Below are 20,425 nucleotides of genomic sequence, written 5' to 3' on the forward strand. Positions count from 1 at the left end.
TGAATGAGATAATGCAGCTATTTGTAATTTGAATGAAAACTTGACCATCCAAAATTCCAGACATGAACAAGTGATAAGCGCAGATAAAAATTTACAAATACACAGAGCAAACTGTTCTATTCAATGCATAGAATCTGGTCTCATGGATGCTATCTCGGCATAAATAAACTTTCCAGTAACACGCCAATAATCAAGGAGCGATCACAATTCTCCCAGCAACTTGATCAAGATCCCGACGGCCGCTAGAAGTTAATTTCCTGCCTCTGCAATTTATACGACATAAACAATTTAAATTCTATATATACAAGCTGAAAAACTATCTCATAAGTTTGAAGTGTGTGATGATGCCATTGATATTTTGTATACAAAACACTTTGGACTTTAAACATGGACATTGCATATTCTGATGTACTTGTGCTAAAATATTTTCAATTAGAACAGTGGAGGCAACAAGGATCAAACTCAGTGTTACCAATTGCAGATTGCGGAAAATAATAGTTTGGTAAAATTCCGCTACAAACAATATAGGTTTGTTCGAACTCCACTATGCTATAGCGGCTATTTAACAATATTGATCAAACTCTACATTACTTCATGACATAAATATGTCTGTGATTTTTGTGTTAAAGAGGTAGGATTTATAAAATTTTCAAAACAAAGAAGAGAAGTTATATTTATTTATAACTTACCCTTTTGGATCAACCTCAATAATGTTCATGATTTGTAATTGTTGCAAAATGTGTCTAGCAATAGTGCCACTGCTTTTGCAGAAATGTGGAGGTCGGCTTCCGTTCCTCTGGCTTCCACCATAGATCCTTCTAAAAGCACCGACTCCAAGACCACCTCTCAAATAGATCTTTCTCGCCATGGAGGCTGTAACCAATATCGAACAAACTCAATCTAACAGAAAATATAAAAACACAGTTTCCAAAGTGTAAATGAAGTTTGTGTATGCTAGCTCATAAAAGAAACTTGCAATTAGTTAAGACTAAACTCACCGGCTCTAATATAATACCAGTCAGAATCATAGGGAGCCAGTTCTTTAAATTTTGCTGTTTTGACTATATCGGTCCACTCAGGAAGCTCCATCTATTCATGTTCAAAAAAAAGATAAAAGAAAACATTAGAAGAGAAATATTTAGGTGGAACCACAGTCCACAAACACATTAGCAAATTAAACATTGTAACGAGAAATTTTTTCTTTCTTCGACTATGTTTCAAGTAGAGAAAATAACTAATTGACATTCATGGAAACACTACAGTGATTTGAGCAACTCACCTCTGCAAACTAACATTCAGAGTCGAGTTAGGTAAGTGTTACCAATCGCAGGTCATAGAAAATAACAGTTAGTTCAAAACTTCAAATTCCTCTATACTCGGTGCTATAGCATCACCATATTTGCTATTTGGCAACACTTTGTACTAAACAATGTATAGCAGAACAGTAATGATTTGTTCAAATTTTGATTCGCTACAGTACTATAGCCCCACTATAGCCGTTATCTAACAACACTGAGTTAGTTGTAGTCTACATGCTAAATTAGAATGTGGCATCAAACTTCAAACCCTGTTTGAGGATGAGATAAATGAGTATATTAAGATCCTGCACTGCAAACTATATGGCAAAAAAATCCCTTATGATTTGGCAAATTCGAGGTATTGAGGGTTGAGTTAGGGGTCACTCTAGAGTAGAAGATGGATTGAAATCCATTCAATATTTCATAAGCTATACACATTCAGCTACTCTAACTCCACATTTACTCATCATAAGAGTAAACACCACCATCATAAATCACAACAAGAGTTTACACACACAAACACTAATCCACATTAACAAGAATTGTGAATTTGAGCACATTGGATGCACTAAATTGGAATTCAGCATTTACAAGTTCCCCCAATACTTACAAATGAAAATAAAAAGCAAATTCATTTTATTTAAGTACAAAAAATACAATAAATCTAAGCAACAAATATGAAAAAGAACCCAGTAGAAATAGTATCTTCAATAAGATTGAGAAAATGGCATTGGCAGAACTAACAATAAACAAAATTAGAAACAAAATAAATAAATAAAACAGAACTTTGAATGACCCATTGGCAGAACAATGCATAATCTTCCATAAAACAAGTAAAAGTTTTAGTATTCACAAAAAAAAAAAAAAAAGTTAAATTGAGTGTTAATTACCTTGCCGGAACGCTTGAGGTGAGAAGAGTAAGACTTAACAAACTCGTGAGGAGAAACATCCTTCACAGTCCTTGCAACTGACATGGCGGAATTAAAGAGTACAAACACAATGGGGATTTCAAAGTTCTTTTTTTCTTTTCAAGTTGATATACAAATAAAAAGTGGCTCAATTAGGGTTTTTTTAATCAAACTATTAGGGTTTTTTTTAATCAAACTATTAGGGTTTTTATGGTTTTAATGGCATGCATAAACTTATTATACATAGGTACGGGATAGCACCGGGTACTAGACTAGTACTACTCATCAATAAATTAAATTAGTATTATATTATTATGTAAGAAAATTATTAATTTCATTCATAATAAAAGAAAATAGGAAAAACAAAATATTCACATGTACCGGTACCTACAAATATTTGATATCTGTAAATATAAAAAGTTTTATTATCACCCTGATATCAAAATACGTTTTTTTTTTATGAAGCCAACATAGATGATTAGTATTTTATAATAAAAATTATTATCATAAATGTTTTGATTTTAAGATATATGTAGTTTAAAAGTGCATGATTTTTTATAAGTTTAATTGCAGTTTTGATTTATTTATTATTATTAATTTACAGTAGTCTTTTTATTTTAAAAATCGTCAATTTTTATAAGATTCACATTTTTCTCTATTAGTGTCAATTTCGAGGACGAAACTATTTTAGATGGATAGAATTCTTTATAAGTTTAATTGTAGTTTTGATCCCTTTATTATTATTAATTCACATTGGTCTTTTTATTTTAAAAGTCGACAATTTTTGTAAGACCCACATTTAGGTGGATAGACGGTAAGACCCTCATTTTTTTATTATTAGTAATGTGTAGAATATATATATATATATATATATTAATAATTTCTAATGTTGTTATTATTATTATTATTATATTTTCATTCAATAATTTTTTTTAAGTATATATGGGTATAACATGATATATTTAATTTGACTGAATATTTTGCTAAGTATTTGAAAAAAAAATGCTTATAATAATAACAATAATAATAGAAAAGAAAGAAGCATGAATTAGAAAACTGAATTAAAAACAAAATTATATTAATTTTTGGAGTGAATATTTAGGGTAGTAATGGCGTTAAATTGAAAACAACAAGTTGTTAACTCTAGTGATAAAAAAAAAAATAATAAAAAAAAAAAAAAAAAAACCACAGTAAAACCTACGTCTCCCATTTTCAATCTAAATACTAATAAGAGAGAGAAAAAAAAAGAAAGAAAAAAGGTTTAGAGAGAAAAAAGAATAAATTCAATAAAACTTTTAAAGAAGTTAGTGATTCATCCCCTCAAGTACAAGCTCTTTAATTACAATTATATTAACTTTGTCTAACTATTTTTTATTGTTAGTAAAACAAAATCCCTTATTGATTTTCTGAAGAAAAAAAGAAAAAATTTAATTTTTATGGTAAAGTTGTTATTGTTGTTACTAGTAAAAAAAAACTGATTTTAGTAAATGACTGCATGATGATGGATAGTTTTGAAAAGGGTGTTTTATATTATTATTATTATTACTATTACTATTATTATTATTATTATTATTATTATTATTATTATTATTATTGTGTAGGAAGATTCTTTTTAATTTTAAAAATAAAATTATGATATGAAATTTATTTTCTTAGACGTGATCTTGATTTTCTTATGATATTGATATAAAAGCCAATTTTGATTAGAGGAAATATTTATCTATATCAAAAATTAATTTTCATCCGGTAAAAGTCATTATAAAGACTATATTATTTTAATTATTGACTAAAAATTCAATTTTTATTTGGTTAAAATTTTATATTGTGATAGTTTGAGCATTGAAGAGATTTTTAAAAACTTTATTGATATTAATAATAACAATGTTTCCAGAAATAATGAATGAGTTGAAAGCTGAAAAGTCATTATAAAGACTATATTATTTTAATTATTGACTAAAAATTCAATTTTTATTTGGTTAAAATTTTATTTTGTAATATTTTGAGCATTGAAGAGATTTTTAAAAACTTTATTGATATTAATAATAACAATGTTTCCAGAAATAATGAATGAGTTGAAAGCTGTTGTTATAATTTTTTTTTTAGAATGTTAAATTTATGATTTTTATGAGACAATAGTGTGGATATTGTGTTGATTTATAAAATAAAAGTAATTTTATGATAGAGTTGTTAATTTGTTTTGTAATAATTAAAATGGAATTTGTGTTGAAGTGTCATTAAATTTTATTATTAAATTTTTGGAAGTGAACTAAGGAAGTCTTAGGAATCCTTGATGTTTCTTATATTAGAATTTTGGTCCAAAAGAAATATTGAAAAAATGACATCTTTACTTTATTTTATTGAATTTGTAATGAGACACTTGTTCCAAATATAGACTAAATAACTTTTTATTGCTACTTGTTTGTGTGTTTGCTAATTTGAAAGAATTGATATCTTTTAAAAGTATAAAGAAATGGTTTGTCCTAAAACCTTAAGCCAACATCAAACCTTTAATATGAATTAGGGATAGATGAGTTTTGACACTAAGTGAGTAGTAAATTAATTTGTGAAAGTGTAACGTTTTTGGAGCAAAGACCGCTACGTATGAACTTTAATAACGACACTCACAACGGTAAAAGCATCACTCCATTCGCTTTTCTACTTAAATTATACGTGATATAAATGTATTGTGATGTTGTGTATTGGTTCTATTTGTGTGTTATCTTCAAAATAATTGTTATATGATACGTTTGTTATAATGATATTGTGTTTGACATGTTTAAATTATGGAAAATAAACGTTATATGATGCATTGTTATAATGATTGTGCTTGACATGTTGTGGTTATTTAAGATGATGACTTTGTGTCTAAACGAGGTTGGTTTATGACAAGGTTGAATGATTTTGGACGTTTTGGTTGAGTGGTCTATTTTGTTACTAACTAAGGTGATGTCATTCATGCATGCATTGGTGGCCTTAACCTAGTCACGAGTATGTGACGACAGTATATTGCAAAGGCAACGTGATTCAGAAAAATATTCAACGGTGGGGTACTGAACATAAAACTTTGTAGAGCATTTTTCAAACTGTGGGACATTGTCCAATGGTGGGAACTCTTTACTCTACAGGATGGTGATATTCCAGAATCATGCATTGACATATAGTCTAACAAATAGGATTTGTGCATTTTGGTTGATTTGTATCTTTGGTGTTTTGTGATAATAACAAATATAAACAAGACCGTCTCATGCCTGATTTAACTATAGTTTATTAATTTAATTTCAAAAGCTTACTAATAATGTTTTCTTTCAAAAAATAGTTTTTTTATTAAATAAGTAAAATACAACTTATAAATCAAATTCCCGGTATCACATATCAGGGTAAGATATTTCTCGAATTTGAAAACTCTTTAACTTGTAATAACTACAATTTCTCAAACGTGAGGTCAATTCAGTCAAACACAAACAAAGAATGGGTGAGTTTCAAAATCACGTTGATAATATAATATAAGTGAGAATAACACACACAAAATCCTACTAGAATTGTATCGTAATGCATCATGGTATATTAAAACATTCAAGGAAATAATATCGCATTATTAGGTTAAAATCAATCATAGAAAATCAATATCTTATTATAACAACAAATCATTAAGAGAAATTATTATCATCTTCAATACAAATTAATCAAAACAGAACAATCACAGGACAATGCAATCCTATAATTTAGCTTAAACTCTACTTCTTCACATTTTGGTACCGTTTTAACTTTGAAGTACTTGCATAAACATGTTTAAAGTATTGCATGCACAACTTCCACAATTATATTTCCTTTATTTATTCTTTAACAAGTCCACATGGGAAAGGACACTTATTAGTATTTCTCTTAGAATTGTTATGACCTTTAGAAAAAAAGAAGAATTGTTATGACTTGTAATTTTAGTGTATGAATTTTGTTTTAGAGTGTTTAGATCGAGACAACAAAAATAGAACGTGGAAGCAACAACAATATAAAGAACCAAAACAATGACAACAAATAATGTTCAACGTAACGTAATAAATTTGTGTTCATTGATGTGTATGCGCTGGATACTGTGAGTTGGAACTAACATCATAGATTACAAAACTAAAAACAGTTAAAAAATTTACAACTATCAAATTAGAAAATATCGTAACGTGACAGGACAAATGGGTAAGTGGACAATATATAAAGCAAATCAATCCCATTTCTAAAATCAAAACAATACAAGTCATTTCTAATATTTCTATAACACCATGAAGATCTTTATTCTCTTTATTATCGCCTTTGCATGTGATTTTTTCAGAAATTTTGTTTGAAATGGTAATCCTCTGTCGTATGAAGCTATCTTTAATTTTGGTGACTCTACAAGTGACACTGGAAATGTTGCAACTGACTACCCATTTATGAATAAAAATGGTGCTTATGGCTCCACGTACTTTAATAATCCATCAGGACGTATGTCAAATGGACGACTTATCATAGATTTCATAGGTACTTTTACACATATTATTTTTACATTTTCAATAAAATTTCCTCATATTCAAGAAATGATAAATAAGAAAAATACTAGCTAGCACTCTATCATAATCTATTTGCTATAATTATTGAATTAAAATCTATAATACTTAATGCTGATATATTTTTTATTAAAGAATTCACTAGCTCATGGTCATTTAATTGTAGCTGAGGCATACGGGTTGCCATTTTTATCGGCCTATAAGAATATCACAAAAAGCCAAGTTGATATAAAGAAGGGAGTCAATTTTGCATATGCCGGTGCCCTTGCACTTGATTTCGATTATTTCATATGTAATGATCTCCCACCACCTGGGACAACTAATTCCCTAAAAGTGCAACTTGATTGGTTTAAGACGTTAAAATCCTCCTTGTGTAAAAGCAAAGAAGGTTTTGTCATAACTCCCTGCATATTGTTTTATTTTTTCTCAAATAGATAGATTTTTCTCAATATTACTAACACAAATTTTTTTTTTTTGTGACACAGAGTGCGACAACTACTTTAAACAATCGTTGTTTCTTGTTGGAGAAATTGGTGGAAATGATATTTTTCACATATGACAAAGAAAACTGTTATAGAACTGCGAGAAATAGTTCCTTTACTGGTTGAATCAATTACAAATACTGCCACAATATGTTATATCAAATTGAAATAGTTAAAAATAACTAAGTTTCAATTAAATATATTATTGAATAAATATTAGTGTTTGAGAAATTTAATAATGATTTATTTTCTCTTTTTGTCAGACACTAATTGAAGAAGGAGCAGTAGAACTAGTAATCCAGGGAACTTTCCATTGGGTGTAATGCTGGTGTATTGAACTTTGTGAATAGTAAGAAGAAAGAAGACTATGAAGAATTTGGATTCTTGATAGCTTACAACACTTTCACTGAATCCTATAATGAACAACTCAAAAATTCTATAGAAACATTAAAACAAAAACACCCTCAAGCAAAGATAATATACTTTGACTACTACGGTGCCACCAAATGTTTATATCAAGCTCCACAACAATATGGTGTGTGGAGCAGTTATTTTATTTTCTTGATAAGTTTAGAATGATTTTTTCTTGTCAAATTCATTTAATCACATATTATTTTATCTACATTAATGATGCATGCTTTACTTCAGATAAAGTTGAGATTTTGAAAGCATGTTGTGGAGGAGATGGACCATACCATGTTAATGCACTTTTATTTTGTAGAAATCCTGGTACAACAATTTGCTCTGATCCTTCAAAACTAATAGATTGGGATGGAGCCCACTTAACCGAAGTAGCTTATAGACTAATAGCAAAAGGATTGGTGGAAGGCCCATTTGCAAACCCTTTCTCTTAGACTTGCTACTTTCAAAATAGCTTAGAACTTGTAATACAAGCATTAAGAAATAATTTCTTTGATGAATTATGAACAAAATTAGACTTTGTCCTTATTAGGAGAAACATATACGTCTGTTGTAAAATGAGTATTGATTTCTTTTCTATTTGATATATTATCTATAAATACAATTAAACTTAGTTATGTTTGATGAATAGTTTTATTTGCCAAAGATTAATTTACGTTCACATTATACGTATAAAAGAAATTAATAATTTTTTTAATTTTTCTAGTTGCACTATGTTTGATAAAATAGAGAATTATGAAAGGAAAAAAATTTGAAAATGATAAAATTTAATATAATAATTTAATGCAACAATAAAAAAAAAAATTGGAGAAAATGAAATTAATGAAATTAATGGAATATATTTTCATTTCAATGCAAAAGTTGTTTGCTATAATAGAGTGTCCACAAATCAATTTTCTAGAGAATATGCTTGAATATCCTATTTTGTTATTTTTTATTCATAATCATCATTTACAATATTGATTACATTAGAAAATTAAGGTTTTGGTAAATTGAATGAAAAATATTAGAAAGACATTAATTGTTTTGTTTGTGTAAAACTTGTCACGTGTACTATTTTTTTTTTTTTGTCGTTGTGGAAATATTTCGAAAATTTTATCATTTGATTTGCTCTGCATCTAGTCCAAATAATAACAACATTATAAATACACGCTCCGATATCTTAAAATCATCAAGTATCAATCTCACAAAAATTGGATTGAATTGAGATAAAATAAAATTGTTGCTCAATTTTTCAATAAGATTACAACTATATTTTCTTGCAGGGATTAATTTAGACTATAAAATTGTTGTTCAATTTTCCAGTAAGATTAAAACTATATTCATAGTCAGTGTTAGATTTTAAAATTAATTTGATTTTTAGATATCTAATAATTACTGGTCAAAATTATTAGTAATTTTATAAACTAATGGAAAACTTAAATGATAGTAATTTGTTATTTAAATGAATAGACAGTTATCATGACCTAATTAGTAACTTTATGACGTAATTGAGTCACATATATACCTATATGATTCAACTAATTAAATAACATGAAATACCGTTTTCAATTTATTTTTTTGCCAATATAAATGAAAATCGTTCAGAATTTGAATTACATATATTAGAAAATTGTAGGTTATAATAGTTGTAAATAAGTTTAGACAAATAAAATAATATAGAAAAATAAGTGTCAATTAGGGATAATATCTATGTATATTATGTCTTTCAGAAGATTTGTTTTACTAATATCAAAACATATAATTTGTTTTTACTAATACCAAAACATATATAGTTGATAACACATCTTAAGTCTTATACATACTTTTGACTGATCTGATATCAATACTAATCATAAATATTTATTAGTCGTAAATGCTCAACGTGAATGATCAATATAAAATCATTAAATGTTAGGTGAGGTAATATCATGTTATGTGTACTATATGCCATTTTGCAATATCATGAGCTAATATCATGTCAAATGCACAAGAGAAGATAACTTTTGACAAATTGTAAGGTATACATTCTACCAAATAAAATAGGTTTTAGTTAATCTTAATATAGATTAAGGATGTGGTAGTTATTTTCTAAAACAAGTACACAATAATATTACATGACAAGTTAATAGATTATGATTGAATGAAATAGTTAATGAAAATAGTTCTCACTAATTTCAAGTAAATTTGCAACTGCACGATATCCATAATTAACGTCATCGCCGACGTCAATAATGTTATCTAAGAATTTACAAATTTTAACAGACAGCCAATCCTTGAAGGGAAGAACTCTATGTTGTTTACTTGTCTCTCTAGACTTTTCTTTAACAAATGAGGTAGCCACTACTAGGTATATTAACTATCAATTTTACAAGTTCGTGTATGACTTGACAAAACAGTTGTCGTAAGACTCTAGCTCTCATTGAAAATATATTACAATTTCAATCTTATATCAATTCAAGTATCATAATTCATTATGAATTAATTGACTTACATATGTTTCTAATTACTCTCTAAGAGAAGATATTTCAATTAACTTTTGAGACTTTTTATTTCAAATATAAATATGCTTTTTTCTTCGTTGTATTGATCTTTTCAGACTTGTGATGTGAAATGAATGTTATGAGCATAGTCTTAGATAATTTTCACAAATTCTTCTTACACTAGATGGACTCACCAACTTTGTTCTTTTGAACAAAGTTCAATATATAACATTGAGAATATATTCGTCAAGATAAAGAGTTGTTGGAGATCAACATAGTCTATTGCAATTGTACAAGTAGTTGCTTGAATTTACCCATTTTTAATGTGAAATATTTCATACAACATTGTACTTTTTTTTCATAGGATTTAACATTTGTCTTTATTCCCGTATTGTAGAGTCACCTCATCTGAGCCCAAAGGAAGTGATAATACTTTACCAAAGAAAGCTTGTTACTATTCAGGCCTAACATATTTTCTTTGGTTGATCTTTATGTTTTTCCACCTAAATGTTGTTCCAAAGGAAATTATTCTTCTTAGATCATTGTAGTAGAGACAACTTGAACTTCCTTGATCATTGCAGTAGAGGCAACTTTCATTTTGGTTACAAAATTTGAATAGATGGCTAGGCCCATGTGAAGGATAAAAAAAAAGAGCAAGAAATAGTGTCGTGTAGTAACAAGGGGAGAAGAGAAAAAACTTTGGTTCAGGTGGTGGTAATAGATGTGTAGCAAATTTGTTCTGTTTGATCTATAATTTTGTTAGGTTATTTCTACGACAAAGTTTGTTATTTTAATATACAGTCTGAGTGGTTTTACCTTCTCTAAGAGTTTCTTTGGAATACATACTTTAGTGGAAGGTTATAAGGTTGTTGTTATTGTTGATTGATGTTCTCATATTTAATTTTCTGCTAATTATTATTGCTATGTGAAATTGTATTTTCTATTTGGCCATTTATCTACATAGGTGGGGAAAAATTCCGCATTATTGAGATAATTATCTCTGGTTTTCCCAACAAAGTGGTATTTAGAGCTCGGTTGATTGAATTTGTGCATTTAAACGGAGGAGGAAAATAAATGTCCGAATATGATTAAACTCAACTCTTCTAATTACACACTTTGAAATACTCTAATGGAAGACATATTATACAGTAAATATTTGTATGATTCTATTAAGGGTGACACTGCTAAACCCACATATAAATTTGATGCTGACTGGAAGACGATGAATAGAAAGGCAGTGGTTATCCACATGTTGAAACAAAAATAAATGCTAACAAGATGTCGGAAAAATTAAAAGAGGTGAATGTGAAATACAAAGATGGGGATTCAATGGCAGAGCATATGAGTATTTTTTAGATGAAGAGTTGCAAACGTTATTATTATTGAGCTCCTTGCATGATAATTGGGAAGTCCTTGTTGTGAAGTTGACCAATTCAGCTCGAAGTGGAAAGTTGAAAATATTAATAGTTAAAGAGAGCATATTGAATGAAGAAGCTCAAAGAAAGGAACGTGATTTGATTGGTTCTTCCTCAAAGTCAGAAGCACTAGTTATAGAGTCACGGGTAGGAATGGAAATATGTTAGACTGTCCGTTAGGGGCCTATGGCCTGGCCTACTTATGGTTTGGCCTGGTCTGGCCTATTTAATAAAATGGCTAGGCTTAGGCTATTTTTAAAGCCTATTTATTTAAATAGGTCAGGCTCAGGCTTATGAAAAATCCTATTAGGTCTGACAGGCCGGCCTATATATATATTTTATTATTTATTAATATTATTTTTTATTATTATAATAATAATATTATTTCCTATTTTAAATTATATCAATTAGACAATCAATCAGTAATCATTCCATATTTCAGTAACCGTTCCATATTCTGTAACAATTCTATATTCGGTAGCCGTTTAATTAGTCAATAAAAAATCTATTATTTGAAATCAAAAATTATTTTTTAGAGTTTAAATGATGTTTGTTTCAGATTTTTTTAAAATTATTTTGTTAGAAAAATTATTTTTTGTTTGATATATAAATAGATATATAGACATTGATATTTGTATGTGGAGAGAGTATCATGTGGTATTAGTAGAGTATTTAAAAGTTTTAATGTAAATAAGGATTTTAAATAGGCTTTCAGACCAGACCAGGCTTTTAAAAAGGCTAGGCTAGGACGAAAAAAAAGCCTATGATAGGTCGTAGGCCAGACTTAGGCTTAAAAAATAAATCGTAGTCCAGGCTCAGGCCTTCAAAAGCCTGACATGGCCTGACCTATTCCCACCCCTAATCACGGGGGAGAAGTCAATCTAGAAAATTCCATAGACACAACAACTTTAAAAGTCGTAGCAAGTTAAGAAGTAAGTCGAGGACTAGAAAAGAAGTGATATGCTATCATTGTGGCAACACGGGTCACATAGAAAGAAATTGCAGCTTCCTTAAGAGAGAGATCAATCAAGGGAAAAAAGTGAAGACAAATAGAAGAAAAATGATAGATACAACATCAATTGCATAAACCTTGCATGTCATGATTCAACTTGTGATGATAATTCCATAAACCTTGCATGTCTACATTGTTTGTGATGATAATTCCATAAACCTTGCATGTCATGATTCAACTTGGATTATTTATTCGAGTGTCTCATATCATGTTATTCATAGAAGTGATTTCTTCTCATCTTACAGTACTGGTGATTTTGGCATGGTAAAAATGGAAGATGAAAGAGTATGTAAAATTATCGGCATGGGAGATATTTGTGTTGAAACTGAGATTGGTTGCAAGCTTCAATTGAAGAATATTAGACATATTTATGATATTCATCTCAATTTAATTTCAGTGAAAGCCTTGGATATTAAGGGTTATCAAGCTTACTCTGGTGGTGGTGGAATATGTAAATTTACCAAAGGGTCCCTAGTGGTTGCAAAGGAGCAAAGATCCACTTATCTCTATAGGATGCCTACGAAGCTTTGCAAGGAAGAAGTGAATGCAATTGAAGACGCTTATTCTGTTTTATGGCATATGTGCCTTGACCACTTAAGTGAGAAAGGACTCAACATACTTGCGAAGAAAAATTTTCTTCCTATGAAAGGTACGTCTCTAAAAACTTGCACTCATTGTTTTGCTAAAAAATAACATAGAGTCTCTTATCATAATACTGGTCCTCATAGGAGGCCAAATATTCTTGAATTAGTTCATACTGATGTTTGCATGATGGATAGTAAATCTCTTGGGGGTGCATCGTATTTTGATACTTTTATTGACAACCACTCTAGAAAAGTGTGGGTCTTTCTTTTGAAATCTAAAGATCGGGTACTTGGAGTCTTCAAGCATTTTGATGCAGGTGTTGAAAGAGAAAAGGGAAGGAAGTTGAAATGCATTCGATCAAATAACAGTGGTGAATATAGAAGTTTGTTTGAAGAGTATAGTAGTGAACATGGAATCAGGCTAGAGAAAACATATTCAAAGACACCTTAGCATAATGGTGTTGTAGAGAGAATGAATCGTACGATTGATGACAAAATCAAATGTATGCTCTCTGATGCAAAATTATCAAAATCCTTTTGGGTGAAGCAATGAAAATTGCAGTGGATTTGATCAATCTTTCTCATTCTATTCCACTTGATGGTGATGTTCTAAATAGAGTGTTGACAGGGAAAGATGTCTTTGACCGTTATTTGAGAGTTTTTGGCTACAGATGATTTGTTCACATTCTATGAGATGAGAGGTCCAAGCTTGATAGTAAATCCAAATGGTGTGTATTCATCGGTTATGGTGATGAAGAATTTGGTTATAGATTGTGGGATTCGGTTGACAAGAAAATTATCAGAAGCTGAGATGTGATATTTCTTGAAGACCAAACTATTGAAGATTTTGATAAAGCTGAGAAACATAAACCAAATTCCAAAAGTTACATTGATGTTGCGTCTAAGCCCGATGCATAAATTTTTTGATGATGGGAGATATACAAGTAGATGATGAGAATGTAACTGATGATCATGTACCTCACCATGATGAGCAGGTTCTAGCTGAGCCATCAGTCGAGTTTGAGTTGAGAAGATCTACTAGAGAACGCCAACCTTATCAAAGATATCCTCCACATGAGTATCAAGAAGCAATGACAAATGTTGATAAAGAAAATTGGTTGAAGGCCTTGGAAGAAAAGATGAATTCCTTGCATGAGAATCACACATTTGATGTGGTAAAGTTTCCTAAAGGTAGAAAAGTACTCAAGAACAAATGGATGTATAAGATAATGGTAGAAGAGAATAGCTCTCAACCAAGATACAAACTAATACTAATATATAATTTTGATTCTATATTTAGAATATATATAATATATTCTAAATATAGAATCTATAATTATTTCAATTTTTTGTTGGTTGTGAAAGGTTATAATTAGAGAAAATGTATTGACTTTGATGAAATTTTTTCACCTATGGTGAAGACGTCCTCTATTCGAGTTGTGCTTGGGTTAGCAGCTAGTTTGAACATAGAAGTTGAACAACTTGATGTGAAAAATGCATTCCTTCATGGCGATTTGGAGGAAGGGATCTATATGGAGCAACCGGAGGGTTTCGAACTCAAAGGTAAAGAATGACTTATATATAAATTGAAGAAAAACTTGTACGAGCTCAAACAAGCACCTCAACAATGGTAGAAGAAACTTGATTAGTAAAACTACTTTTGACCATTGTGTGTTTGTTAAGAAATTATCTAATGGTGATCAAATTATTCTCTTGTTATATGTGGATGATATGTTGAGTGTTGGTCATGACGCTAAGAATATTCAAACTCTAAAGAAAGATTTGAACAAGTCTTTTGCAATGAAAGACTTGGGTCCTGCAAAGCAAATTCTGGGCGTGAGAATTATCCATGACAGGAAGAATAATAAATTATGGTTGTCTCAACACAACTACATTGAGAAAGTGTTAGAAAGGTTCAACATGAGCAATTGTGAACTTGTTAGTACTCCACTTGTTACTCATTTTAAATTGAATTTTGATCAATGTCCTAGAAGTGAGAAAGAAAAAGAAGAGATGAAAAGTGTTCCTTATGCATCCGCAATTGGTAGTTTGATGTATGTTATGGTATACACAAGGTCAGGTATTGCTCATGCAGTTGAAGTTGTTAGTCGGTTTCTCTCTAATCTTGATATAGATCATTGACAACCAGTGAAGTGGATTCTCATATACCTCAGAGACACTTCCAAAGTGTGCTTATTCTATGGAGGTGGTGAACTTGTGTTGGATGGCTACACATATTCAAATATGGAAGGTGATATTTATTCTATAAAATCTACTTTTGGTTATATGATGACGTTTTCAAGGGGAGCTGGGTCTTGGCAATCAAGATTACAAAAGTGTGTTGCTTTATCCACTATTAAAGCTGAGTACATTGCAGCAATTGAAGCTTCTAAAAAACTCTTGTGGATGACGAAATTCCTGCACGAGTTAGGCATCAAGCAATACAAGTTTGTGTTATTTTGCGATAGTCAAAGTGCGATCCATCTCAACAAGAATCCGACGTTTCATGCAAAGTCGAAGCTTATTGAAGTGTTGTATCATTGGATACAAGATGCATTGGAAATGAAGTCGTTTTTAATTGAGAAGGTTCATACTGATGAGAATGGTTCAGATATGATGACGAAGGTTGTGCCTTTGTCGAAGATGATATGCTGTAGAAACAAGGCCAACATGGTTGAATAGTACTTTCCCACTTGAGTCGTGAGGGATAGATTTATTGGAATGACTCACTCCCCAAATTGAACCCACCAATTTTATTATTATTATTATTATTATTATTATTATTATTATTATTATTATTATTATTATTATTATTATTATTATTATTATTATTATTATTATTATTATTATTATTGAAAGAAGAAGAAAAAAAGGGGGAATATATGATTTTTAGTCTCATAATTAATTTTTTACCAATTATTATTGCTCTGTGAAATTGTATTTTTTGTTTGACAATTTATCTGTATAGGTGGAGGAAAAAACATTCCACATTATTGAGATAAATATGTTTTTCCCAACATATTGATCTTTATGTTTTTCCACCTAAATGTGGTCCCAAAGGAAATTATCTTTTTTTAGATCATTGTAGTAGAGACAACTTGAACTTTTTTAATTATTGTAGTAGAGACGACTTTGGTTTTGGTTACAAAATTTGAATAGATGATTGGGATCGAGAACGTTAAAGAGTGGGGTGTTGAATTTGGATATGATTTCCCTTGAGATAGTCTCTAAAACTTCCTTTATCACAAGTTTGTAAATATAAAATGTTTTGGCCTAATTGTCCTACATTTCACTCACTCATGTGTATCTTATTGTTTAAAGTTCTAAACACGCATTTATTGGTCAAAGTAATTCTACATTTCTCTACTCTCTAACTATTTCATGTTTCCACAAAGAAATGTCGCATGTGTATTTTATGTTTTAATATTTTTTTAAAATAATAAAGGCAAAATAATATTACTATTTAAACATTATACATTGACGATAGGTTAGATCCATATAATCTATATGTCTGACTTAAACTTTTTTTTTTATAACTATCAATCTTACTAGAAATTTTAATGAAAATTTTAAATCTGAATTTTTTTGACTCAATATTTTTTATTGTCAAATATATCAAATTTGGTTGATCTATTTTTTTTTTTTTTGCATTTTCATGGACTATTTTCATGTTTAATTCTTGATTGATTTATAAAGAGAGTATTATGATTTTCTTTTCTCTTCTATTTTCTAAAAAATTCCCCAAAATATAAAAAAAGTTGCCAATTTTTTTCTGCTCCAGATTTGCATTTTCGATCGGAGGGAATTTGTCTAAAGTTGAACATCCTAAACGTATCTTTATAAAACTCTACCCTTTTCATCTTTCTAGAATTTTCAGGTTTTCTCTTAAAAAACCTATAAACTCTCAAATGCAACACCATAAACCCCAAAACACTGTATATAATAAATTACACTATATTTTGTAAGAAGTTACAGCAGATAAATGAAAATTTTTACAAAGAAAAATAAAACTTTTACAAGTGATTTAGAATATCACATTTATCAAGGTACACATGAAACACTTTAAACTTTATTCCTTTCATAAGACAATGCAATCTCAATAAACTTGATTTAATTATAATTTCTTAATTCAATTTCAAAAGTTTACTAAGACTTTTTTCTTACAAAAAATAGTTTCTTATTAAATAAGTAAAATACAACTTAAAAATCAAATTACCGGTATCACATATCAGATTGAGACTTTTACTGAACTTGAACTTGAAATCTTTAACCTGTAATATCTGCGATTTCGCAAACATCGGGTCAAGTCAGTCAAACAAAAATAACGAAGGGGGTGAGTTTCAAAATCATGTTGATAATATAGTATAAGTGAGAATAACACACAAACAATCATAATATAATCTTATCATAATGCATCATGGTATATTAAAAAAATTCAAGGAAATAATATCACATTATAAGGTCAAAATCAATCATAGAAAATCAATAGCTTATAATAACATCAAATCATTAAGAGAAATTATTATCATGTTCGATACGAATTAATAACAATAGAACAATCACAGGACAATGTAATCCTATAACTGAGCTTAAACTCAACTTCTTCATATTTTGATACAATTTTAACTCTGAAGTACTTGAATAAACATGTTTAAAGTATTGCATGCCTAACTTCCACAATTATTTTTCATTTTTATTTTTTATTTTTTAACATGTCCCCATGGGGCAAAGGCACTTATTAGTATTTCTCTTAGAATTGTTACGACCCTTAGAGAAAAGAAGAATTGTTATGGCTTGTAATTTTAGTGCATGAATTTTATTTTATAGTGTTTATATCGAGACAACAAAATTTGAAAGTGGAAGTAACAACAACATAAAAAACCAAAACAATGACAACAAATAATGTTCAACATATGTGTTCATTTATGTGTATGCGTTGGATAGTGTGTGTTGGATCTAACATCATAGATTACAAAACTAAAAATAGTTAAAAAAATTTACAAATATCAAATTAGAAAATATTGTGACGTAACAGGACAAAAGGGTAAGTGGACAATATGTAAAGCATATCAATCTCATTTCTAAAATCACAAATACACAAGTTGTTTCTAATATTTCTATAACACCATAATGATCTTTATTCTCTTTATTATCAACTTCGCATGTGGTTTCTTCGGAAATTTTGTTTCAAATGGTAATCATTTGTCGTATGAAGCTATATTCAACTTTGGTAACTCTCCAAGTGACAATAGAAATGCTACAACTGGCTACCCATCTATGAATAAAAATGGTGTTTATGGTTCCACGTACTTTAATCATCCATCAGGACATATGTCGAATGGACAACTCATCATAGATTTCATAGGTACTTTTACACATTATTTTTACTTTTTAAATAAATTTTTTCTCATATTTAAGAAATTATAAATAAGAAAAATACTAGATATCACTCTAAGATACTCTATTTGATATAATTATTGTATTAAAAATCTATAATTCTTATTGTTGATATTTTTTTTATTAAAAAATTCCCTAGCTAATGGTCATTTATTTGACATATGGGTTGCCATTTTTTCGGCTAAGAATATCACGAAAAGTCAAGCAAATATAAAGAAGGGAGTAAATTTTGCATATTCCAGTGCCACTTCACTTGAATTCGATTATTTCATACGTAATGATCTACCACCACGTGAGACAAATAATTTATTGAAAGTGCAATTTGATTGTTTTAAGATGTTAAAATCCTCCTTGTGTAAAAACAAAGATGGTTTTGTCATAACTCCCTGCACCTTGTTTTAGTTTTCTTTCTCAAATCATACATTTTTCTCAATACTACTAACACAAATTTTGTTTCGTTGTGACATATAGTGCAACAACTACTTTAAACAATCGTTGTTGTTTCTGGTTGGAGAGATTGGTAGAAATGATATTTTTTCACATATGACAAAGAAAATTGTTATAGAACTGAGATAAATAGTTCCTTTACTAGCTGAATCAATTATAAATACCGCCATAGTATGCTATATCAAATTGAAATAGTTAGAAAAATAACTAAGTTTAAATTATATATATTATTGAATAAATATTAGTGTTGTACAAATTTAATAATGATTTATTTTTCTCTTTTTGTCAAGTATTAATTGAAGAAGGAGCAGTAGAACTAGTAATTCTAGGGAACTTTCCATTGGGGTGTAATGTATGTGTATTGAACTTTGTGAATAGTAAGAAGAAAGAAGACTATGATGAGTTTGAGTTCTTATTAATAAATTGTATAACCTCATTCTTTTTAATCCTTAATAGGGAGGAAGTACAAGAGTATATATAGCACTTTTTATATGCTATAACATAATAACAACTATAACAGAATAACAATTAAACTAATTAGTTAGTTACATAATAACAACTATAATATCCCCTCAAGTGTAACATCCTATTTTTTATTTTATTTTTTTTTTCCGAACAAAATATATAATTTCCCATGTGATTCCAAACAAACAAATAAATAATTCATCGTTAAATTAAAATCCATCAGTATTTCAATTAATACGTAATACTCAAATTGTAAGGTTCAGAAATGTAGTAATAAAATGAGAATTGACATAGACTAGAGTTCAACATAAATAAATTTCCTAAAGCTGACCACTACTACTCCTAGAATTAAAAGAGATGTTCCATCTATTCTTCTGAAAACTTTCTCGATTGTGCAAGTAGATTAGGAATGTCATCTGTCCAAAAGTAAGGGTCATCTCCAAAATTCTTACCAATAAATAATAAATAAATAACAATAAATAGAACAGTACAATACCCACATAATTAATGACATTATTCCATTCAAATTGCCACACATACGGTAACAATTAAAGATAACAGAATCATGTTTACGTAATTAATAATTATTAGTTCATCCAAAACAACAACCAGGAAGTACACTTAAAATACAAATATATTATTATGATATCTGTATAATTAATAATAATCGTTACTCCATACAAACTACCTTACAATAGAATACCACAATATCTACATCATTAATAACATTAATTCAGTCAGACAATTAGGAATCAAGAGATACAGTAATAAAACAAGTACAATATCACATATTAATTCACCCCAAACTAATAACAGTTACATTCATGAGCATAATATCCACATCATTTATTATTAACATTGCCTCATCCAAACGAACAAATGCAATCGTATACAGATTTATCAGTACAATATATACCCCATTAATAACATTATTTCAACCAATTATCAGTAGATACAATGTATCATTCTGTATAAAACATTAATCACACTTAATTCAATG

General features: G+C 29.1%; 1 protein-coding gene and 2 pseudogenes across 1 annotated transcript; 2 read left to right on the forward strand and 1 right to left on the reverse strand.

The window, feature by feature from the left end:
- LOC101495717 (small ribosomal subunit protein eS19z-like) lies at window positions 1-2,445 on the reverse strand. The gene is made up of 4 exons (XM_004489444.4): window positions 2,189-2,445; window positions 999-1,089; window positions 690-873; window positions 1-263 (listed from the first exon to the last, which is right to left on the reverse strand). Exons 1-4 carry the CDS (start codon window positions 2,270-2,272, stop codon window positions 191-193), a joined length of 432 nt encoding a protein of 143 aa, XP_004489501.1. The 5' UTR covers window positions 2,273-2,445; the 3' UTR covers window positions 1-190.
- Window positions 2,446-6,477: 4,032 nt separating this feature from the next.
- On the forward strand, window positions 6,478-8,102 carry LOC101496039 (GDSL esterase/lipase At5g45910-like; annotated as a pseudogene).
- Window positions 8,103-18,246: 10,144 nt separating this feature from the next.
- LOC101506573 (GDSL esterase/lipase At5g45910-like) overlaps window positions 18,247-20,425 on the forward strand; it is a 14,054-nt pseudogene continuing 11,875 nt past the window's right edge.

Source organism: Cicer arietinum, chromosome 3, assembly GCF_000331145.2.
Source record: "Cicer arietinum cultivar CDC Frontier isolate Library 1 chromosome 3, Cicar.CDCFrontier_v2.0, whole genome shotgun sequence".
NCBI classification, from domain to species: Eukaryota; Viridiplantae; Streptophyta; class Magnoliopsida; order Fabales; family Fabaceae; genus Cicer; species Cicer arietinum.

Excerpts from the sequence above, each read along its gene's own strand:
- LOC101495717 (XM_004489444.4), bottom strand. The coding sequence starts at position 2,272 with ATGTCAGTTGCAAGGACTGTGAAGGATGTTTCTCCTCACGAGTTTGTT. Across the intron at positions 1,090-2,188 it reads ACCTCAAGCGTTCCGGCAAG|ATGGAGCTTCCTGAGTGGAC; the intron begins GTAATTAACACT and ends GAACATGAATAG. Across the intron at positions 874-998 it reads CTGGTATTATATTAGAGCCG|CCTCCATGGCGAGAAAGATC; the intron begins GTGAGTTTAGTC and ends TATTGGTTACAG.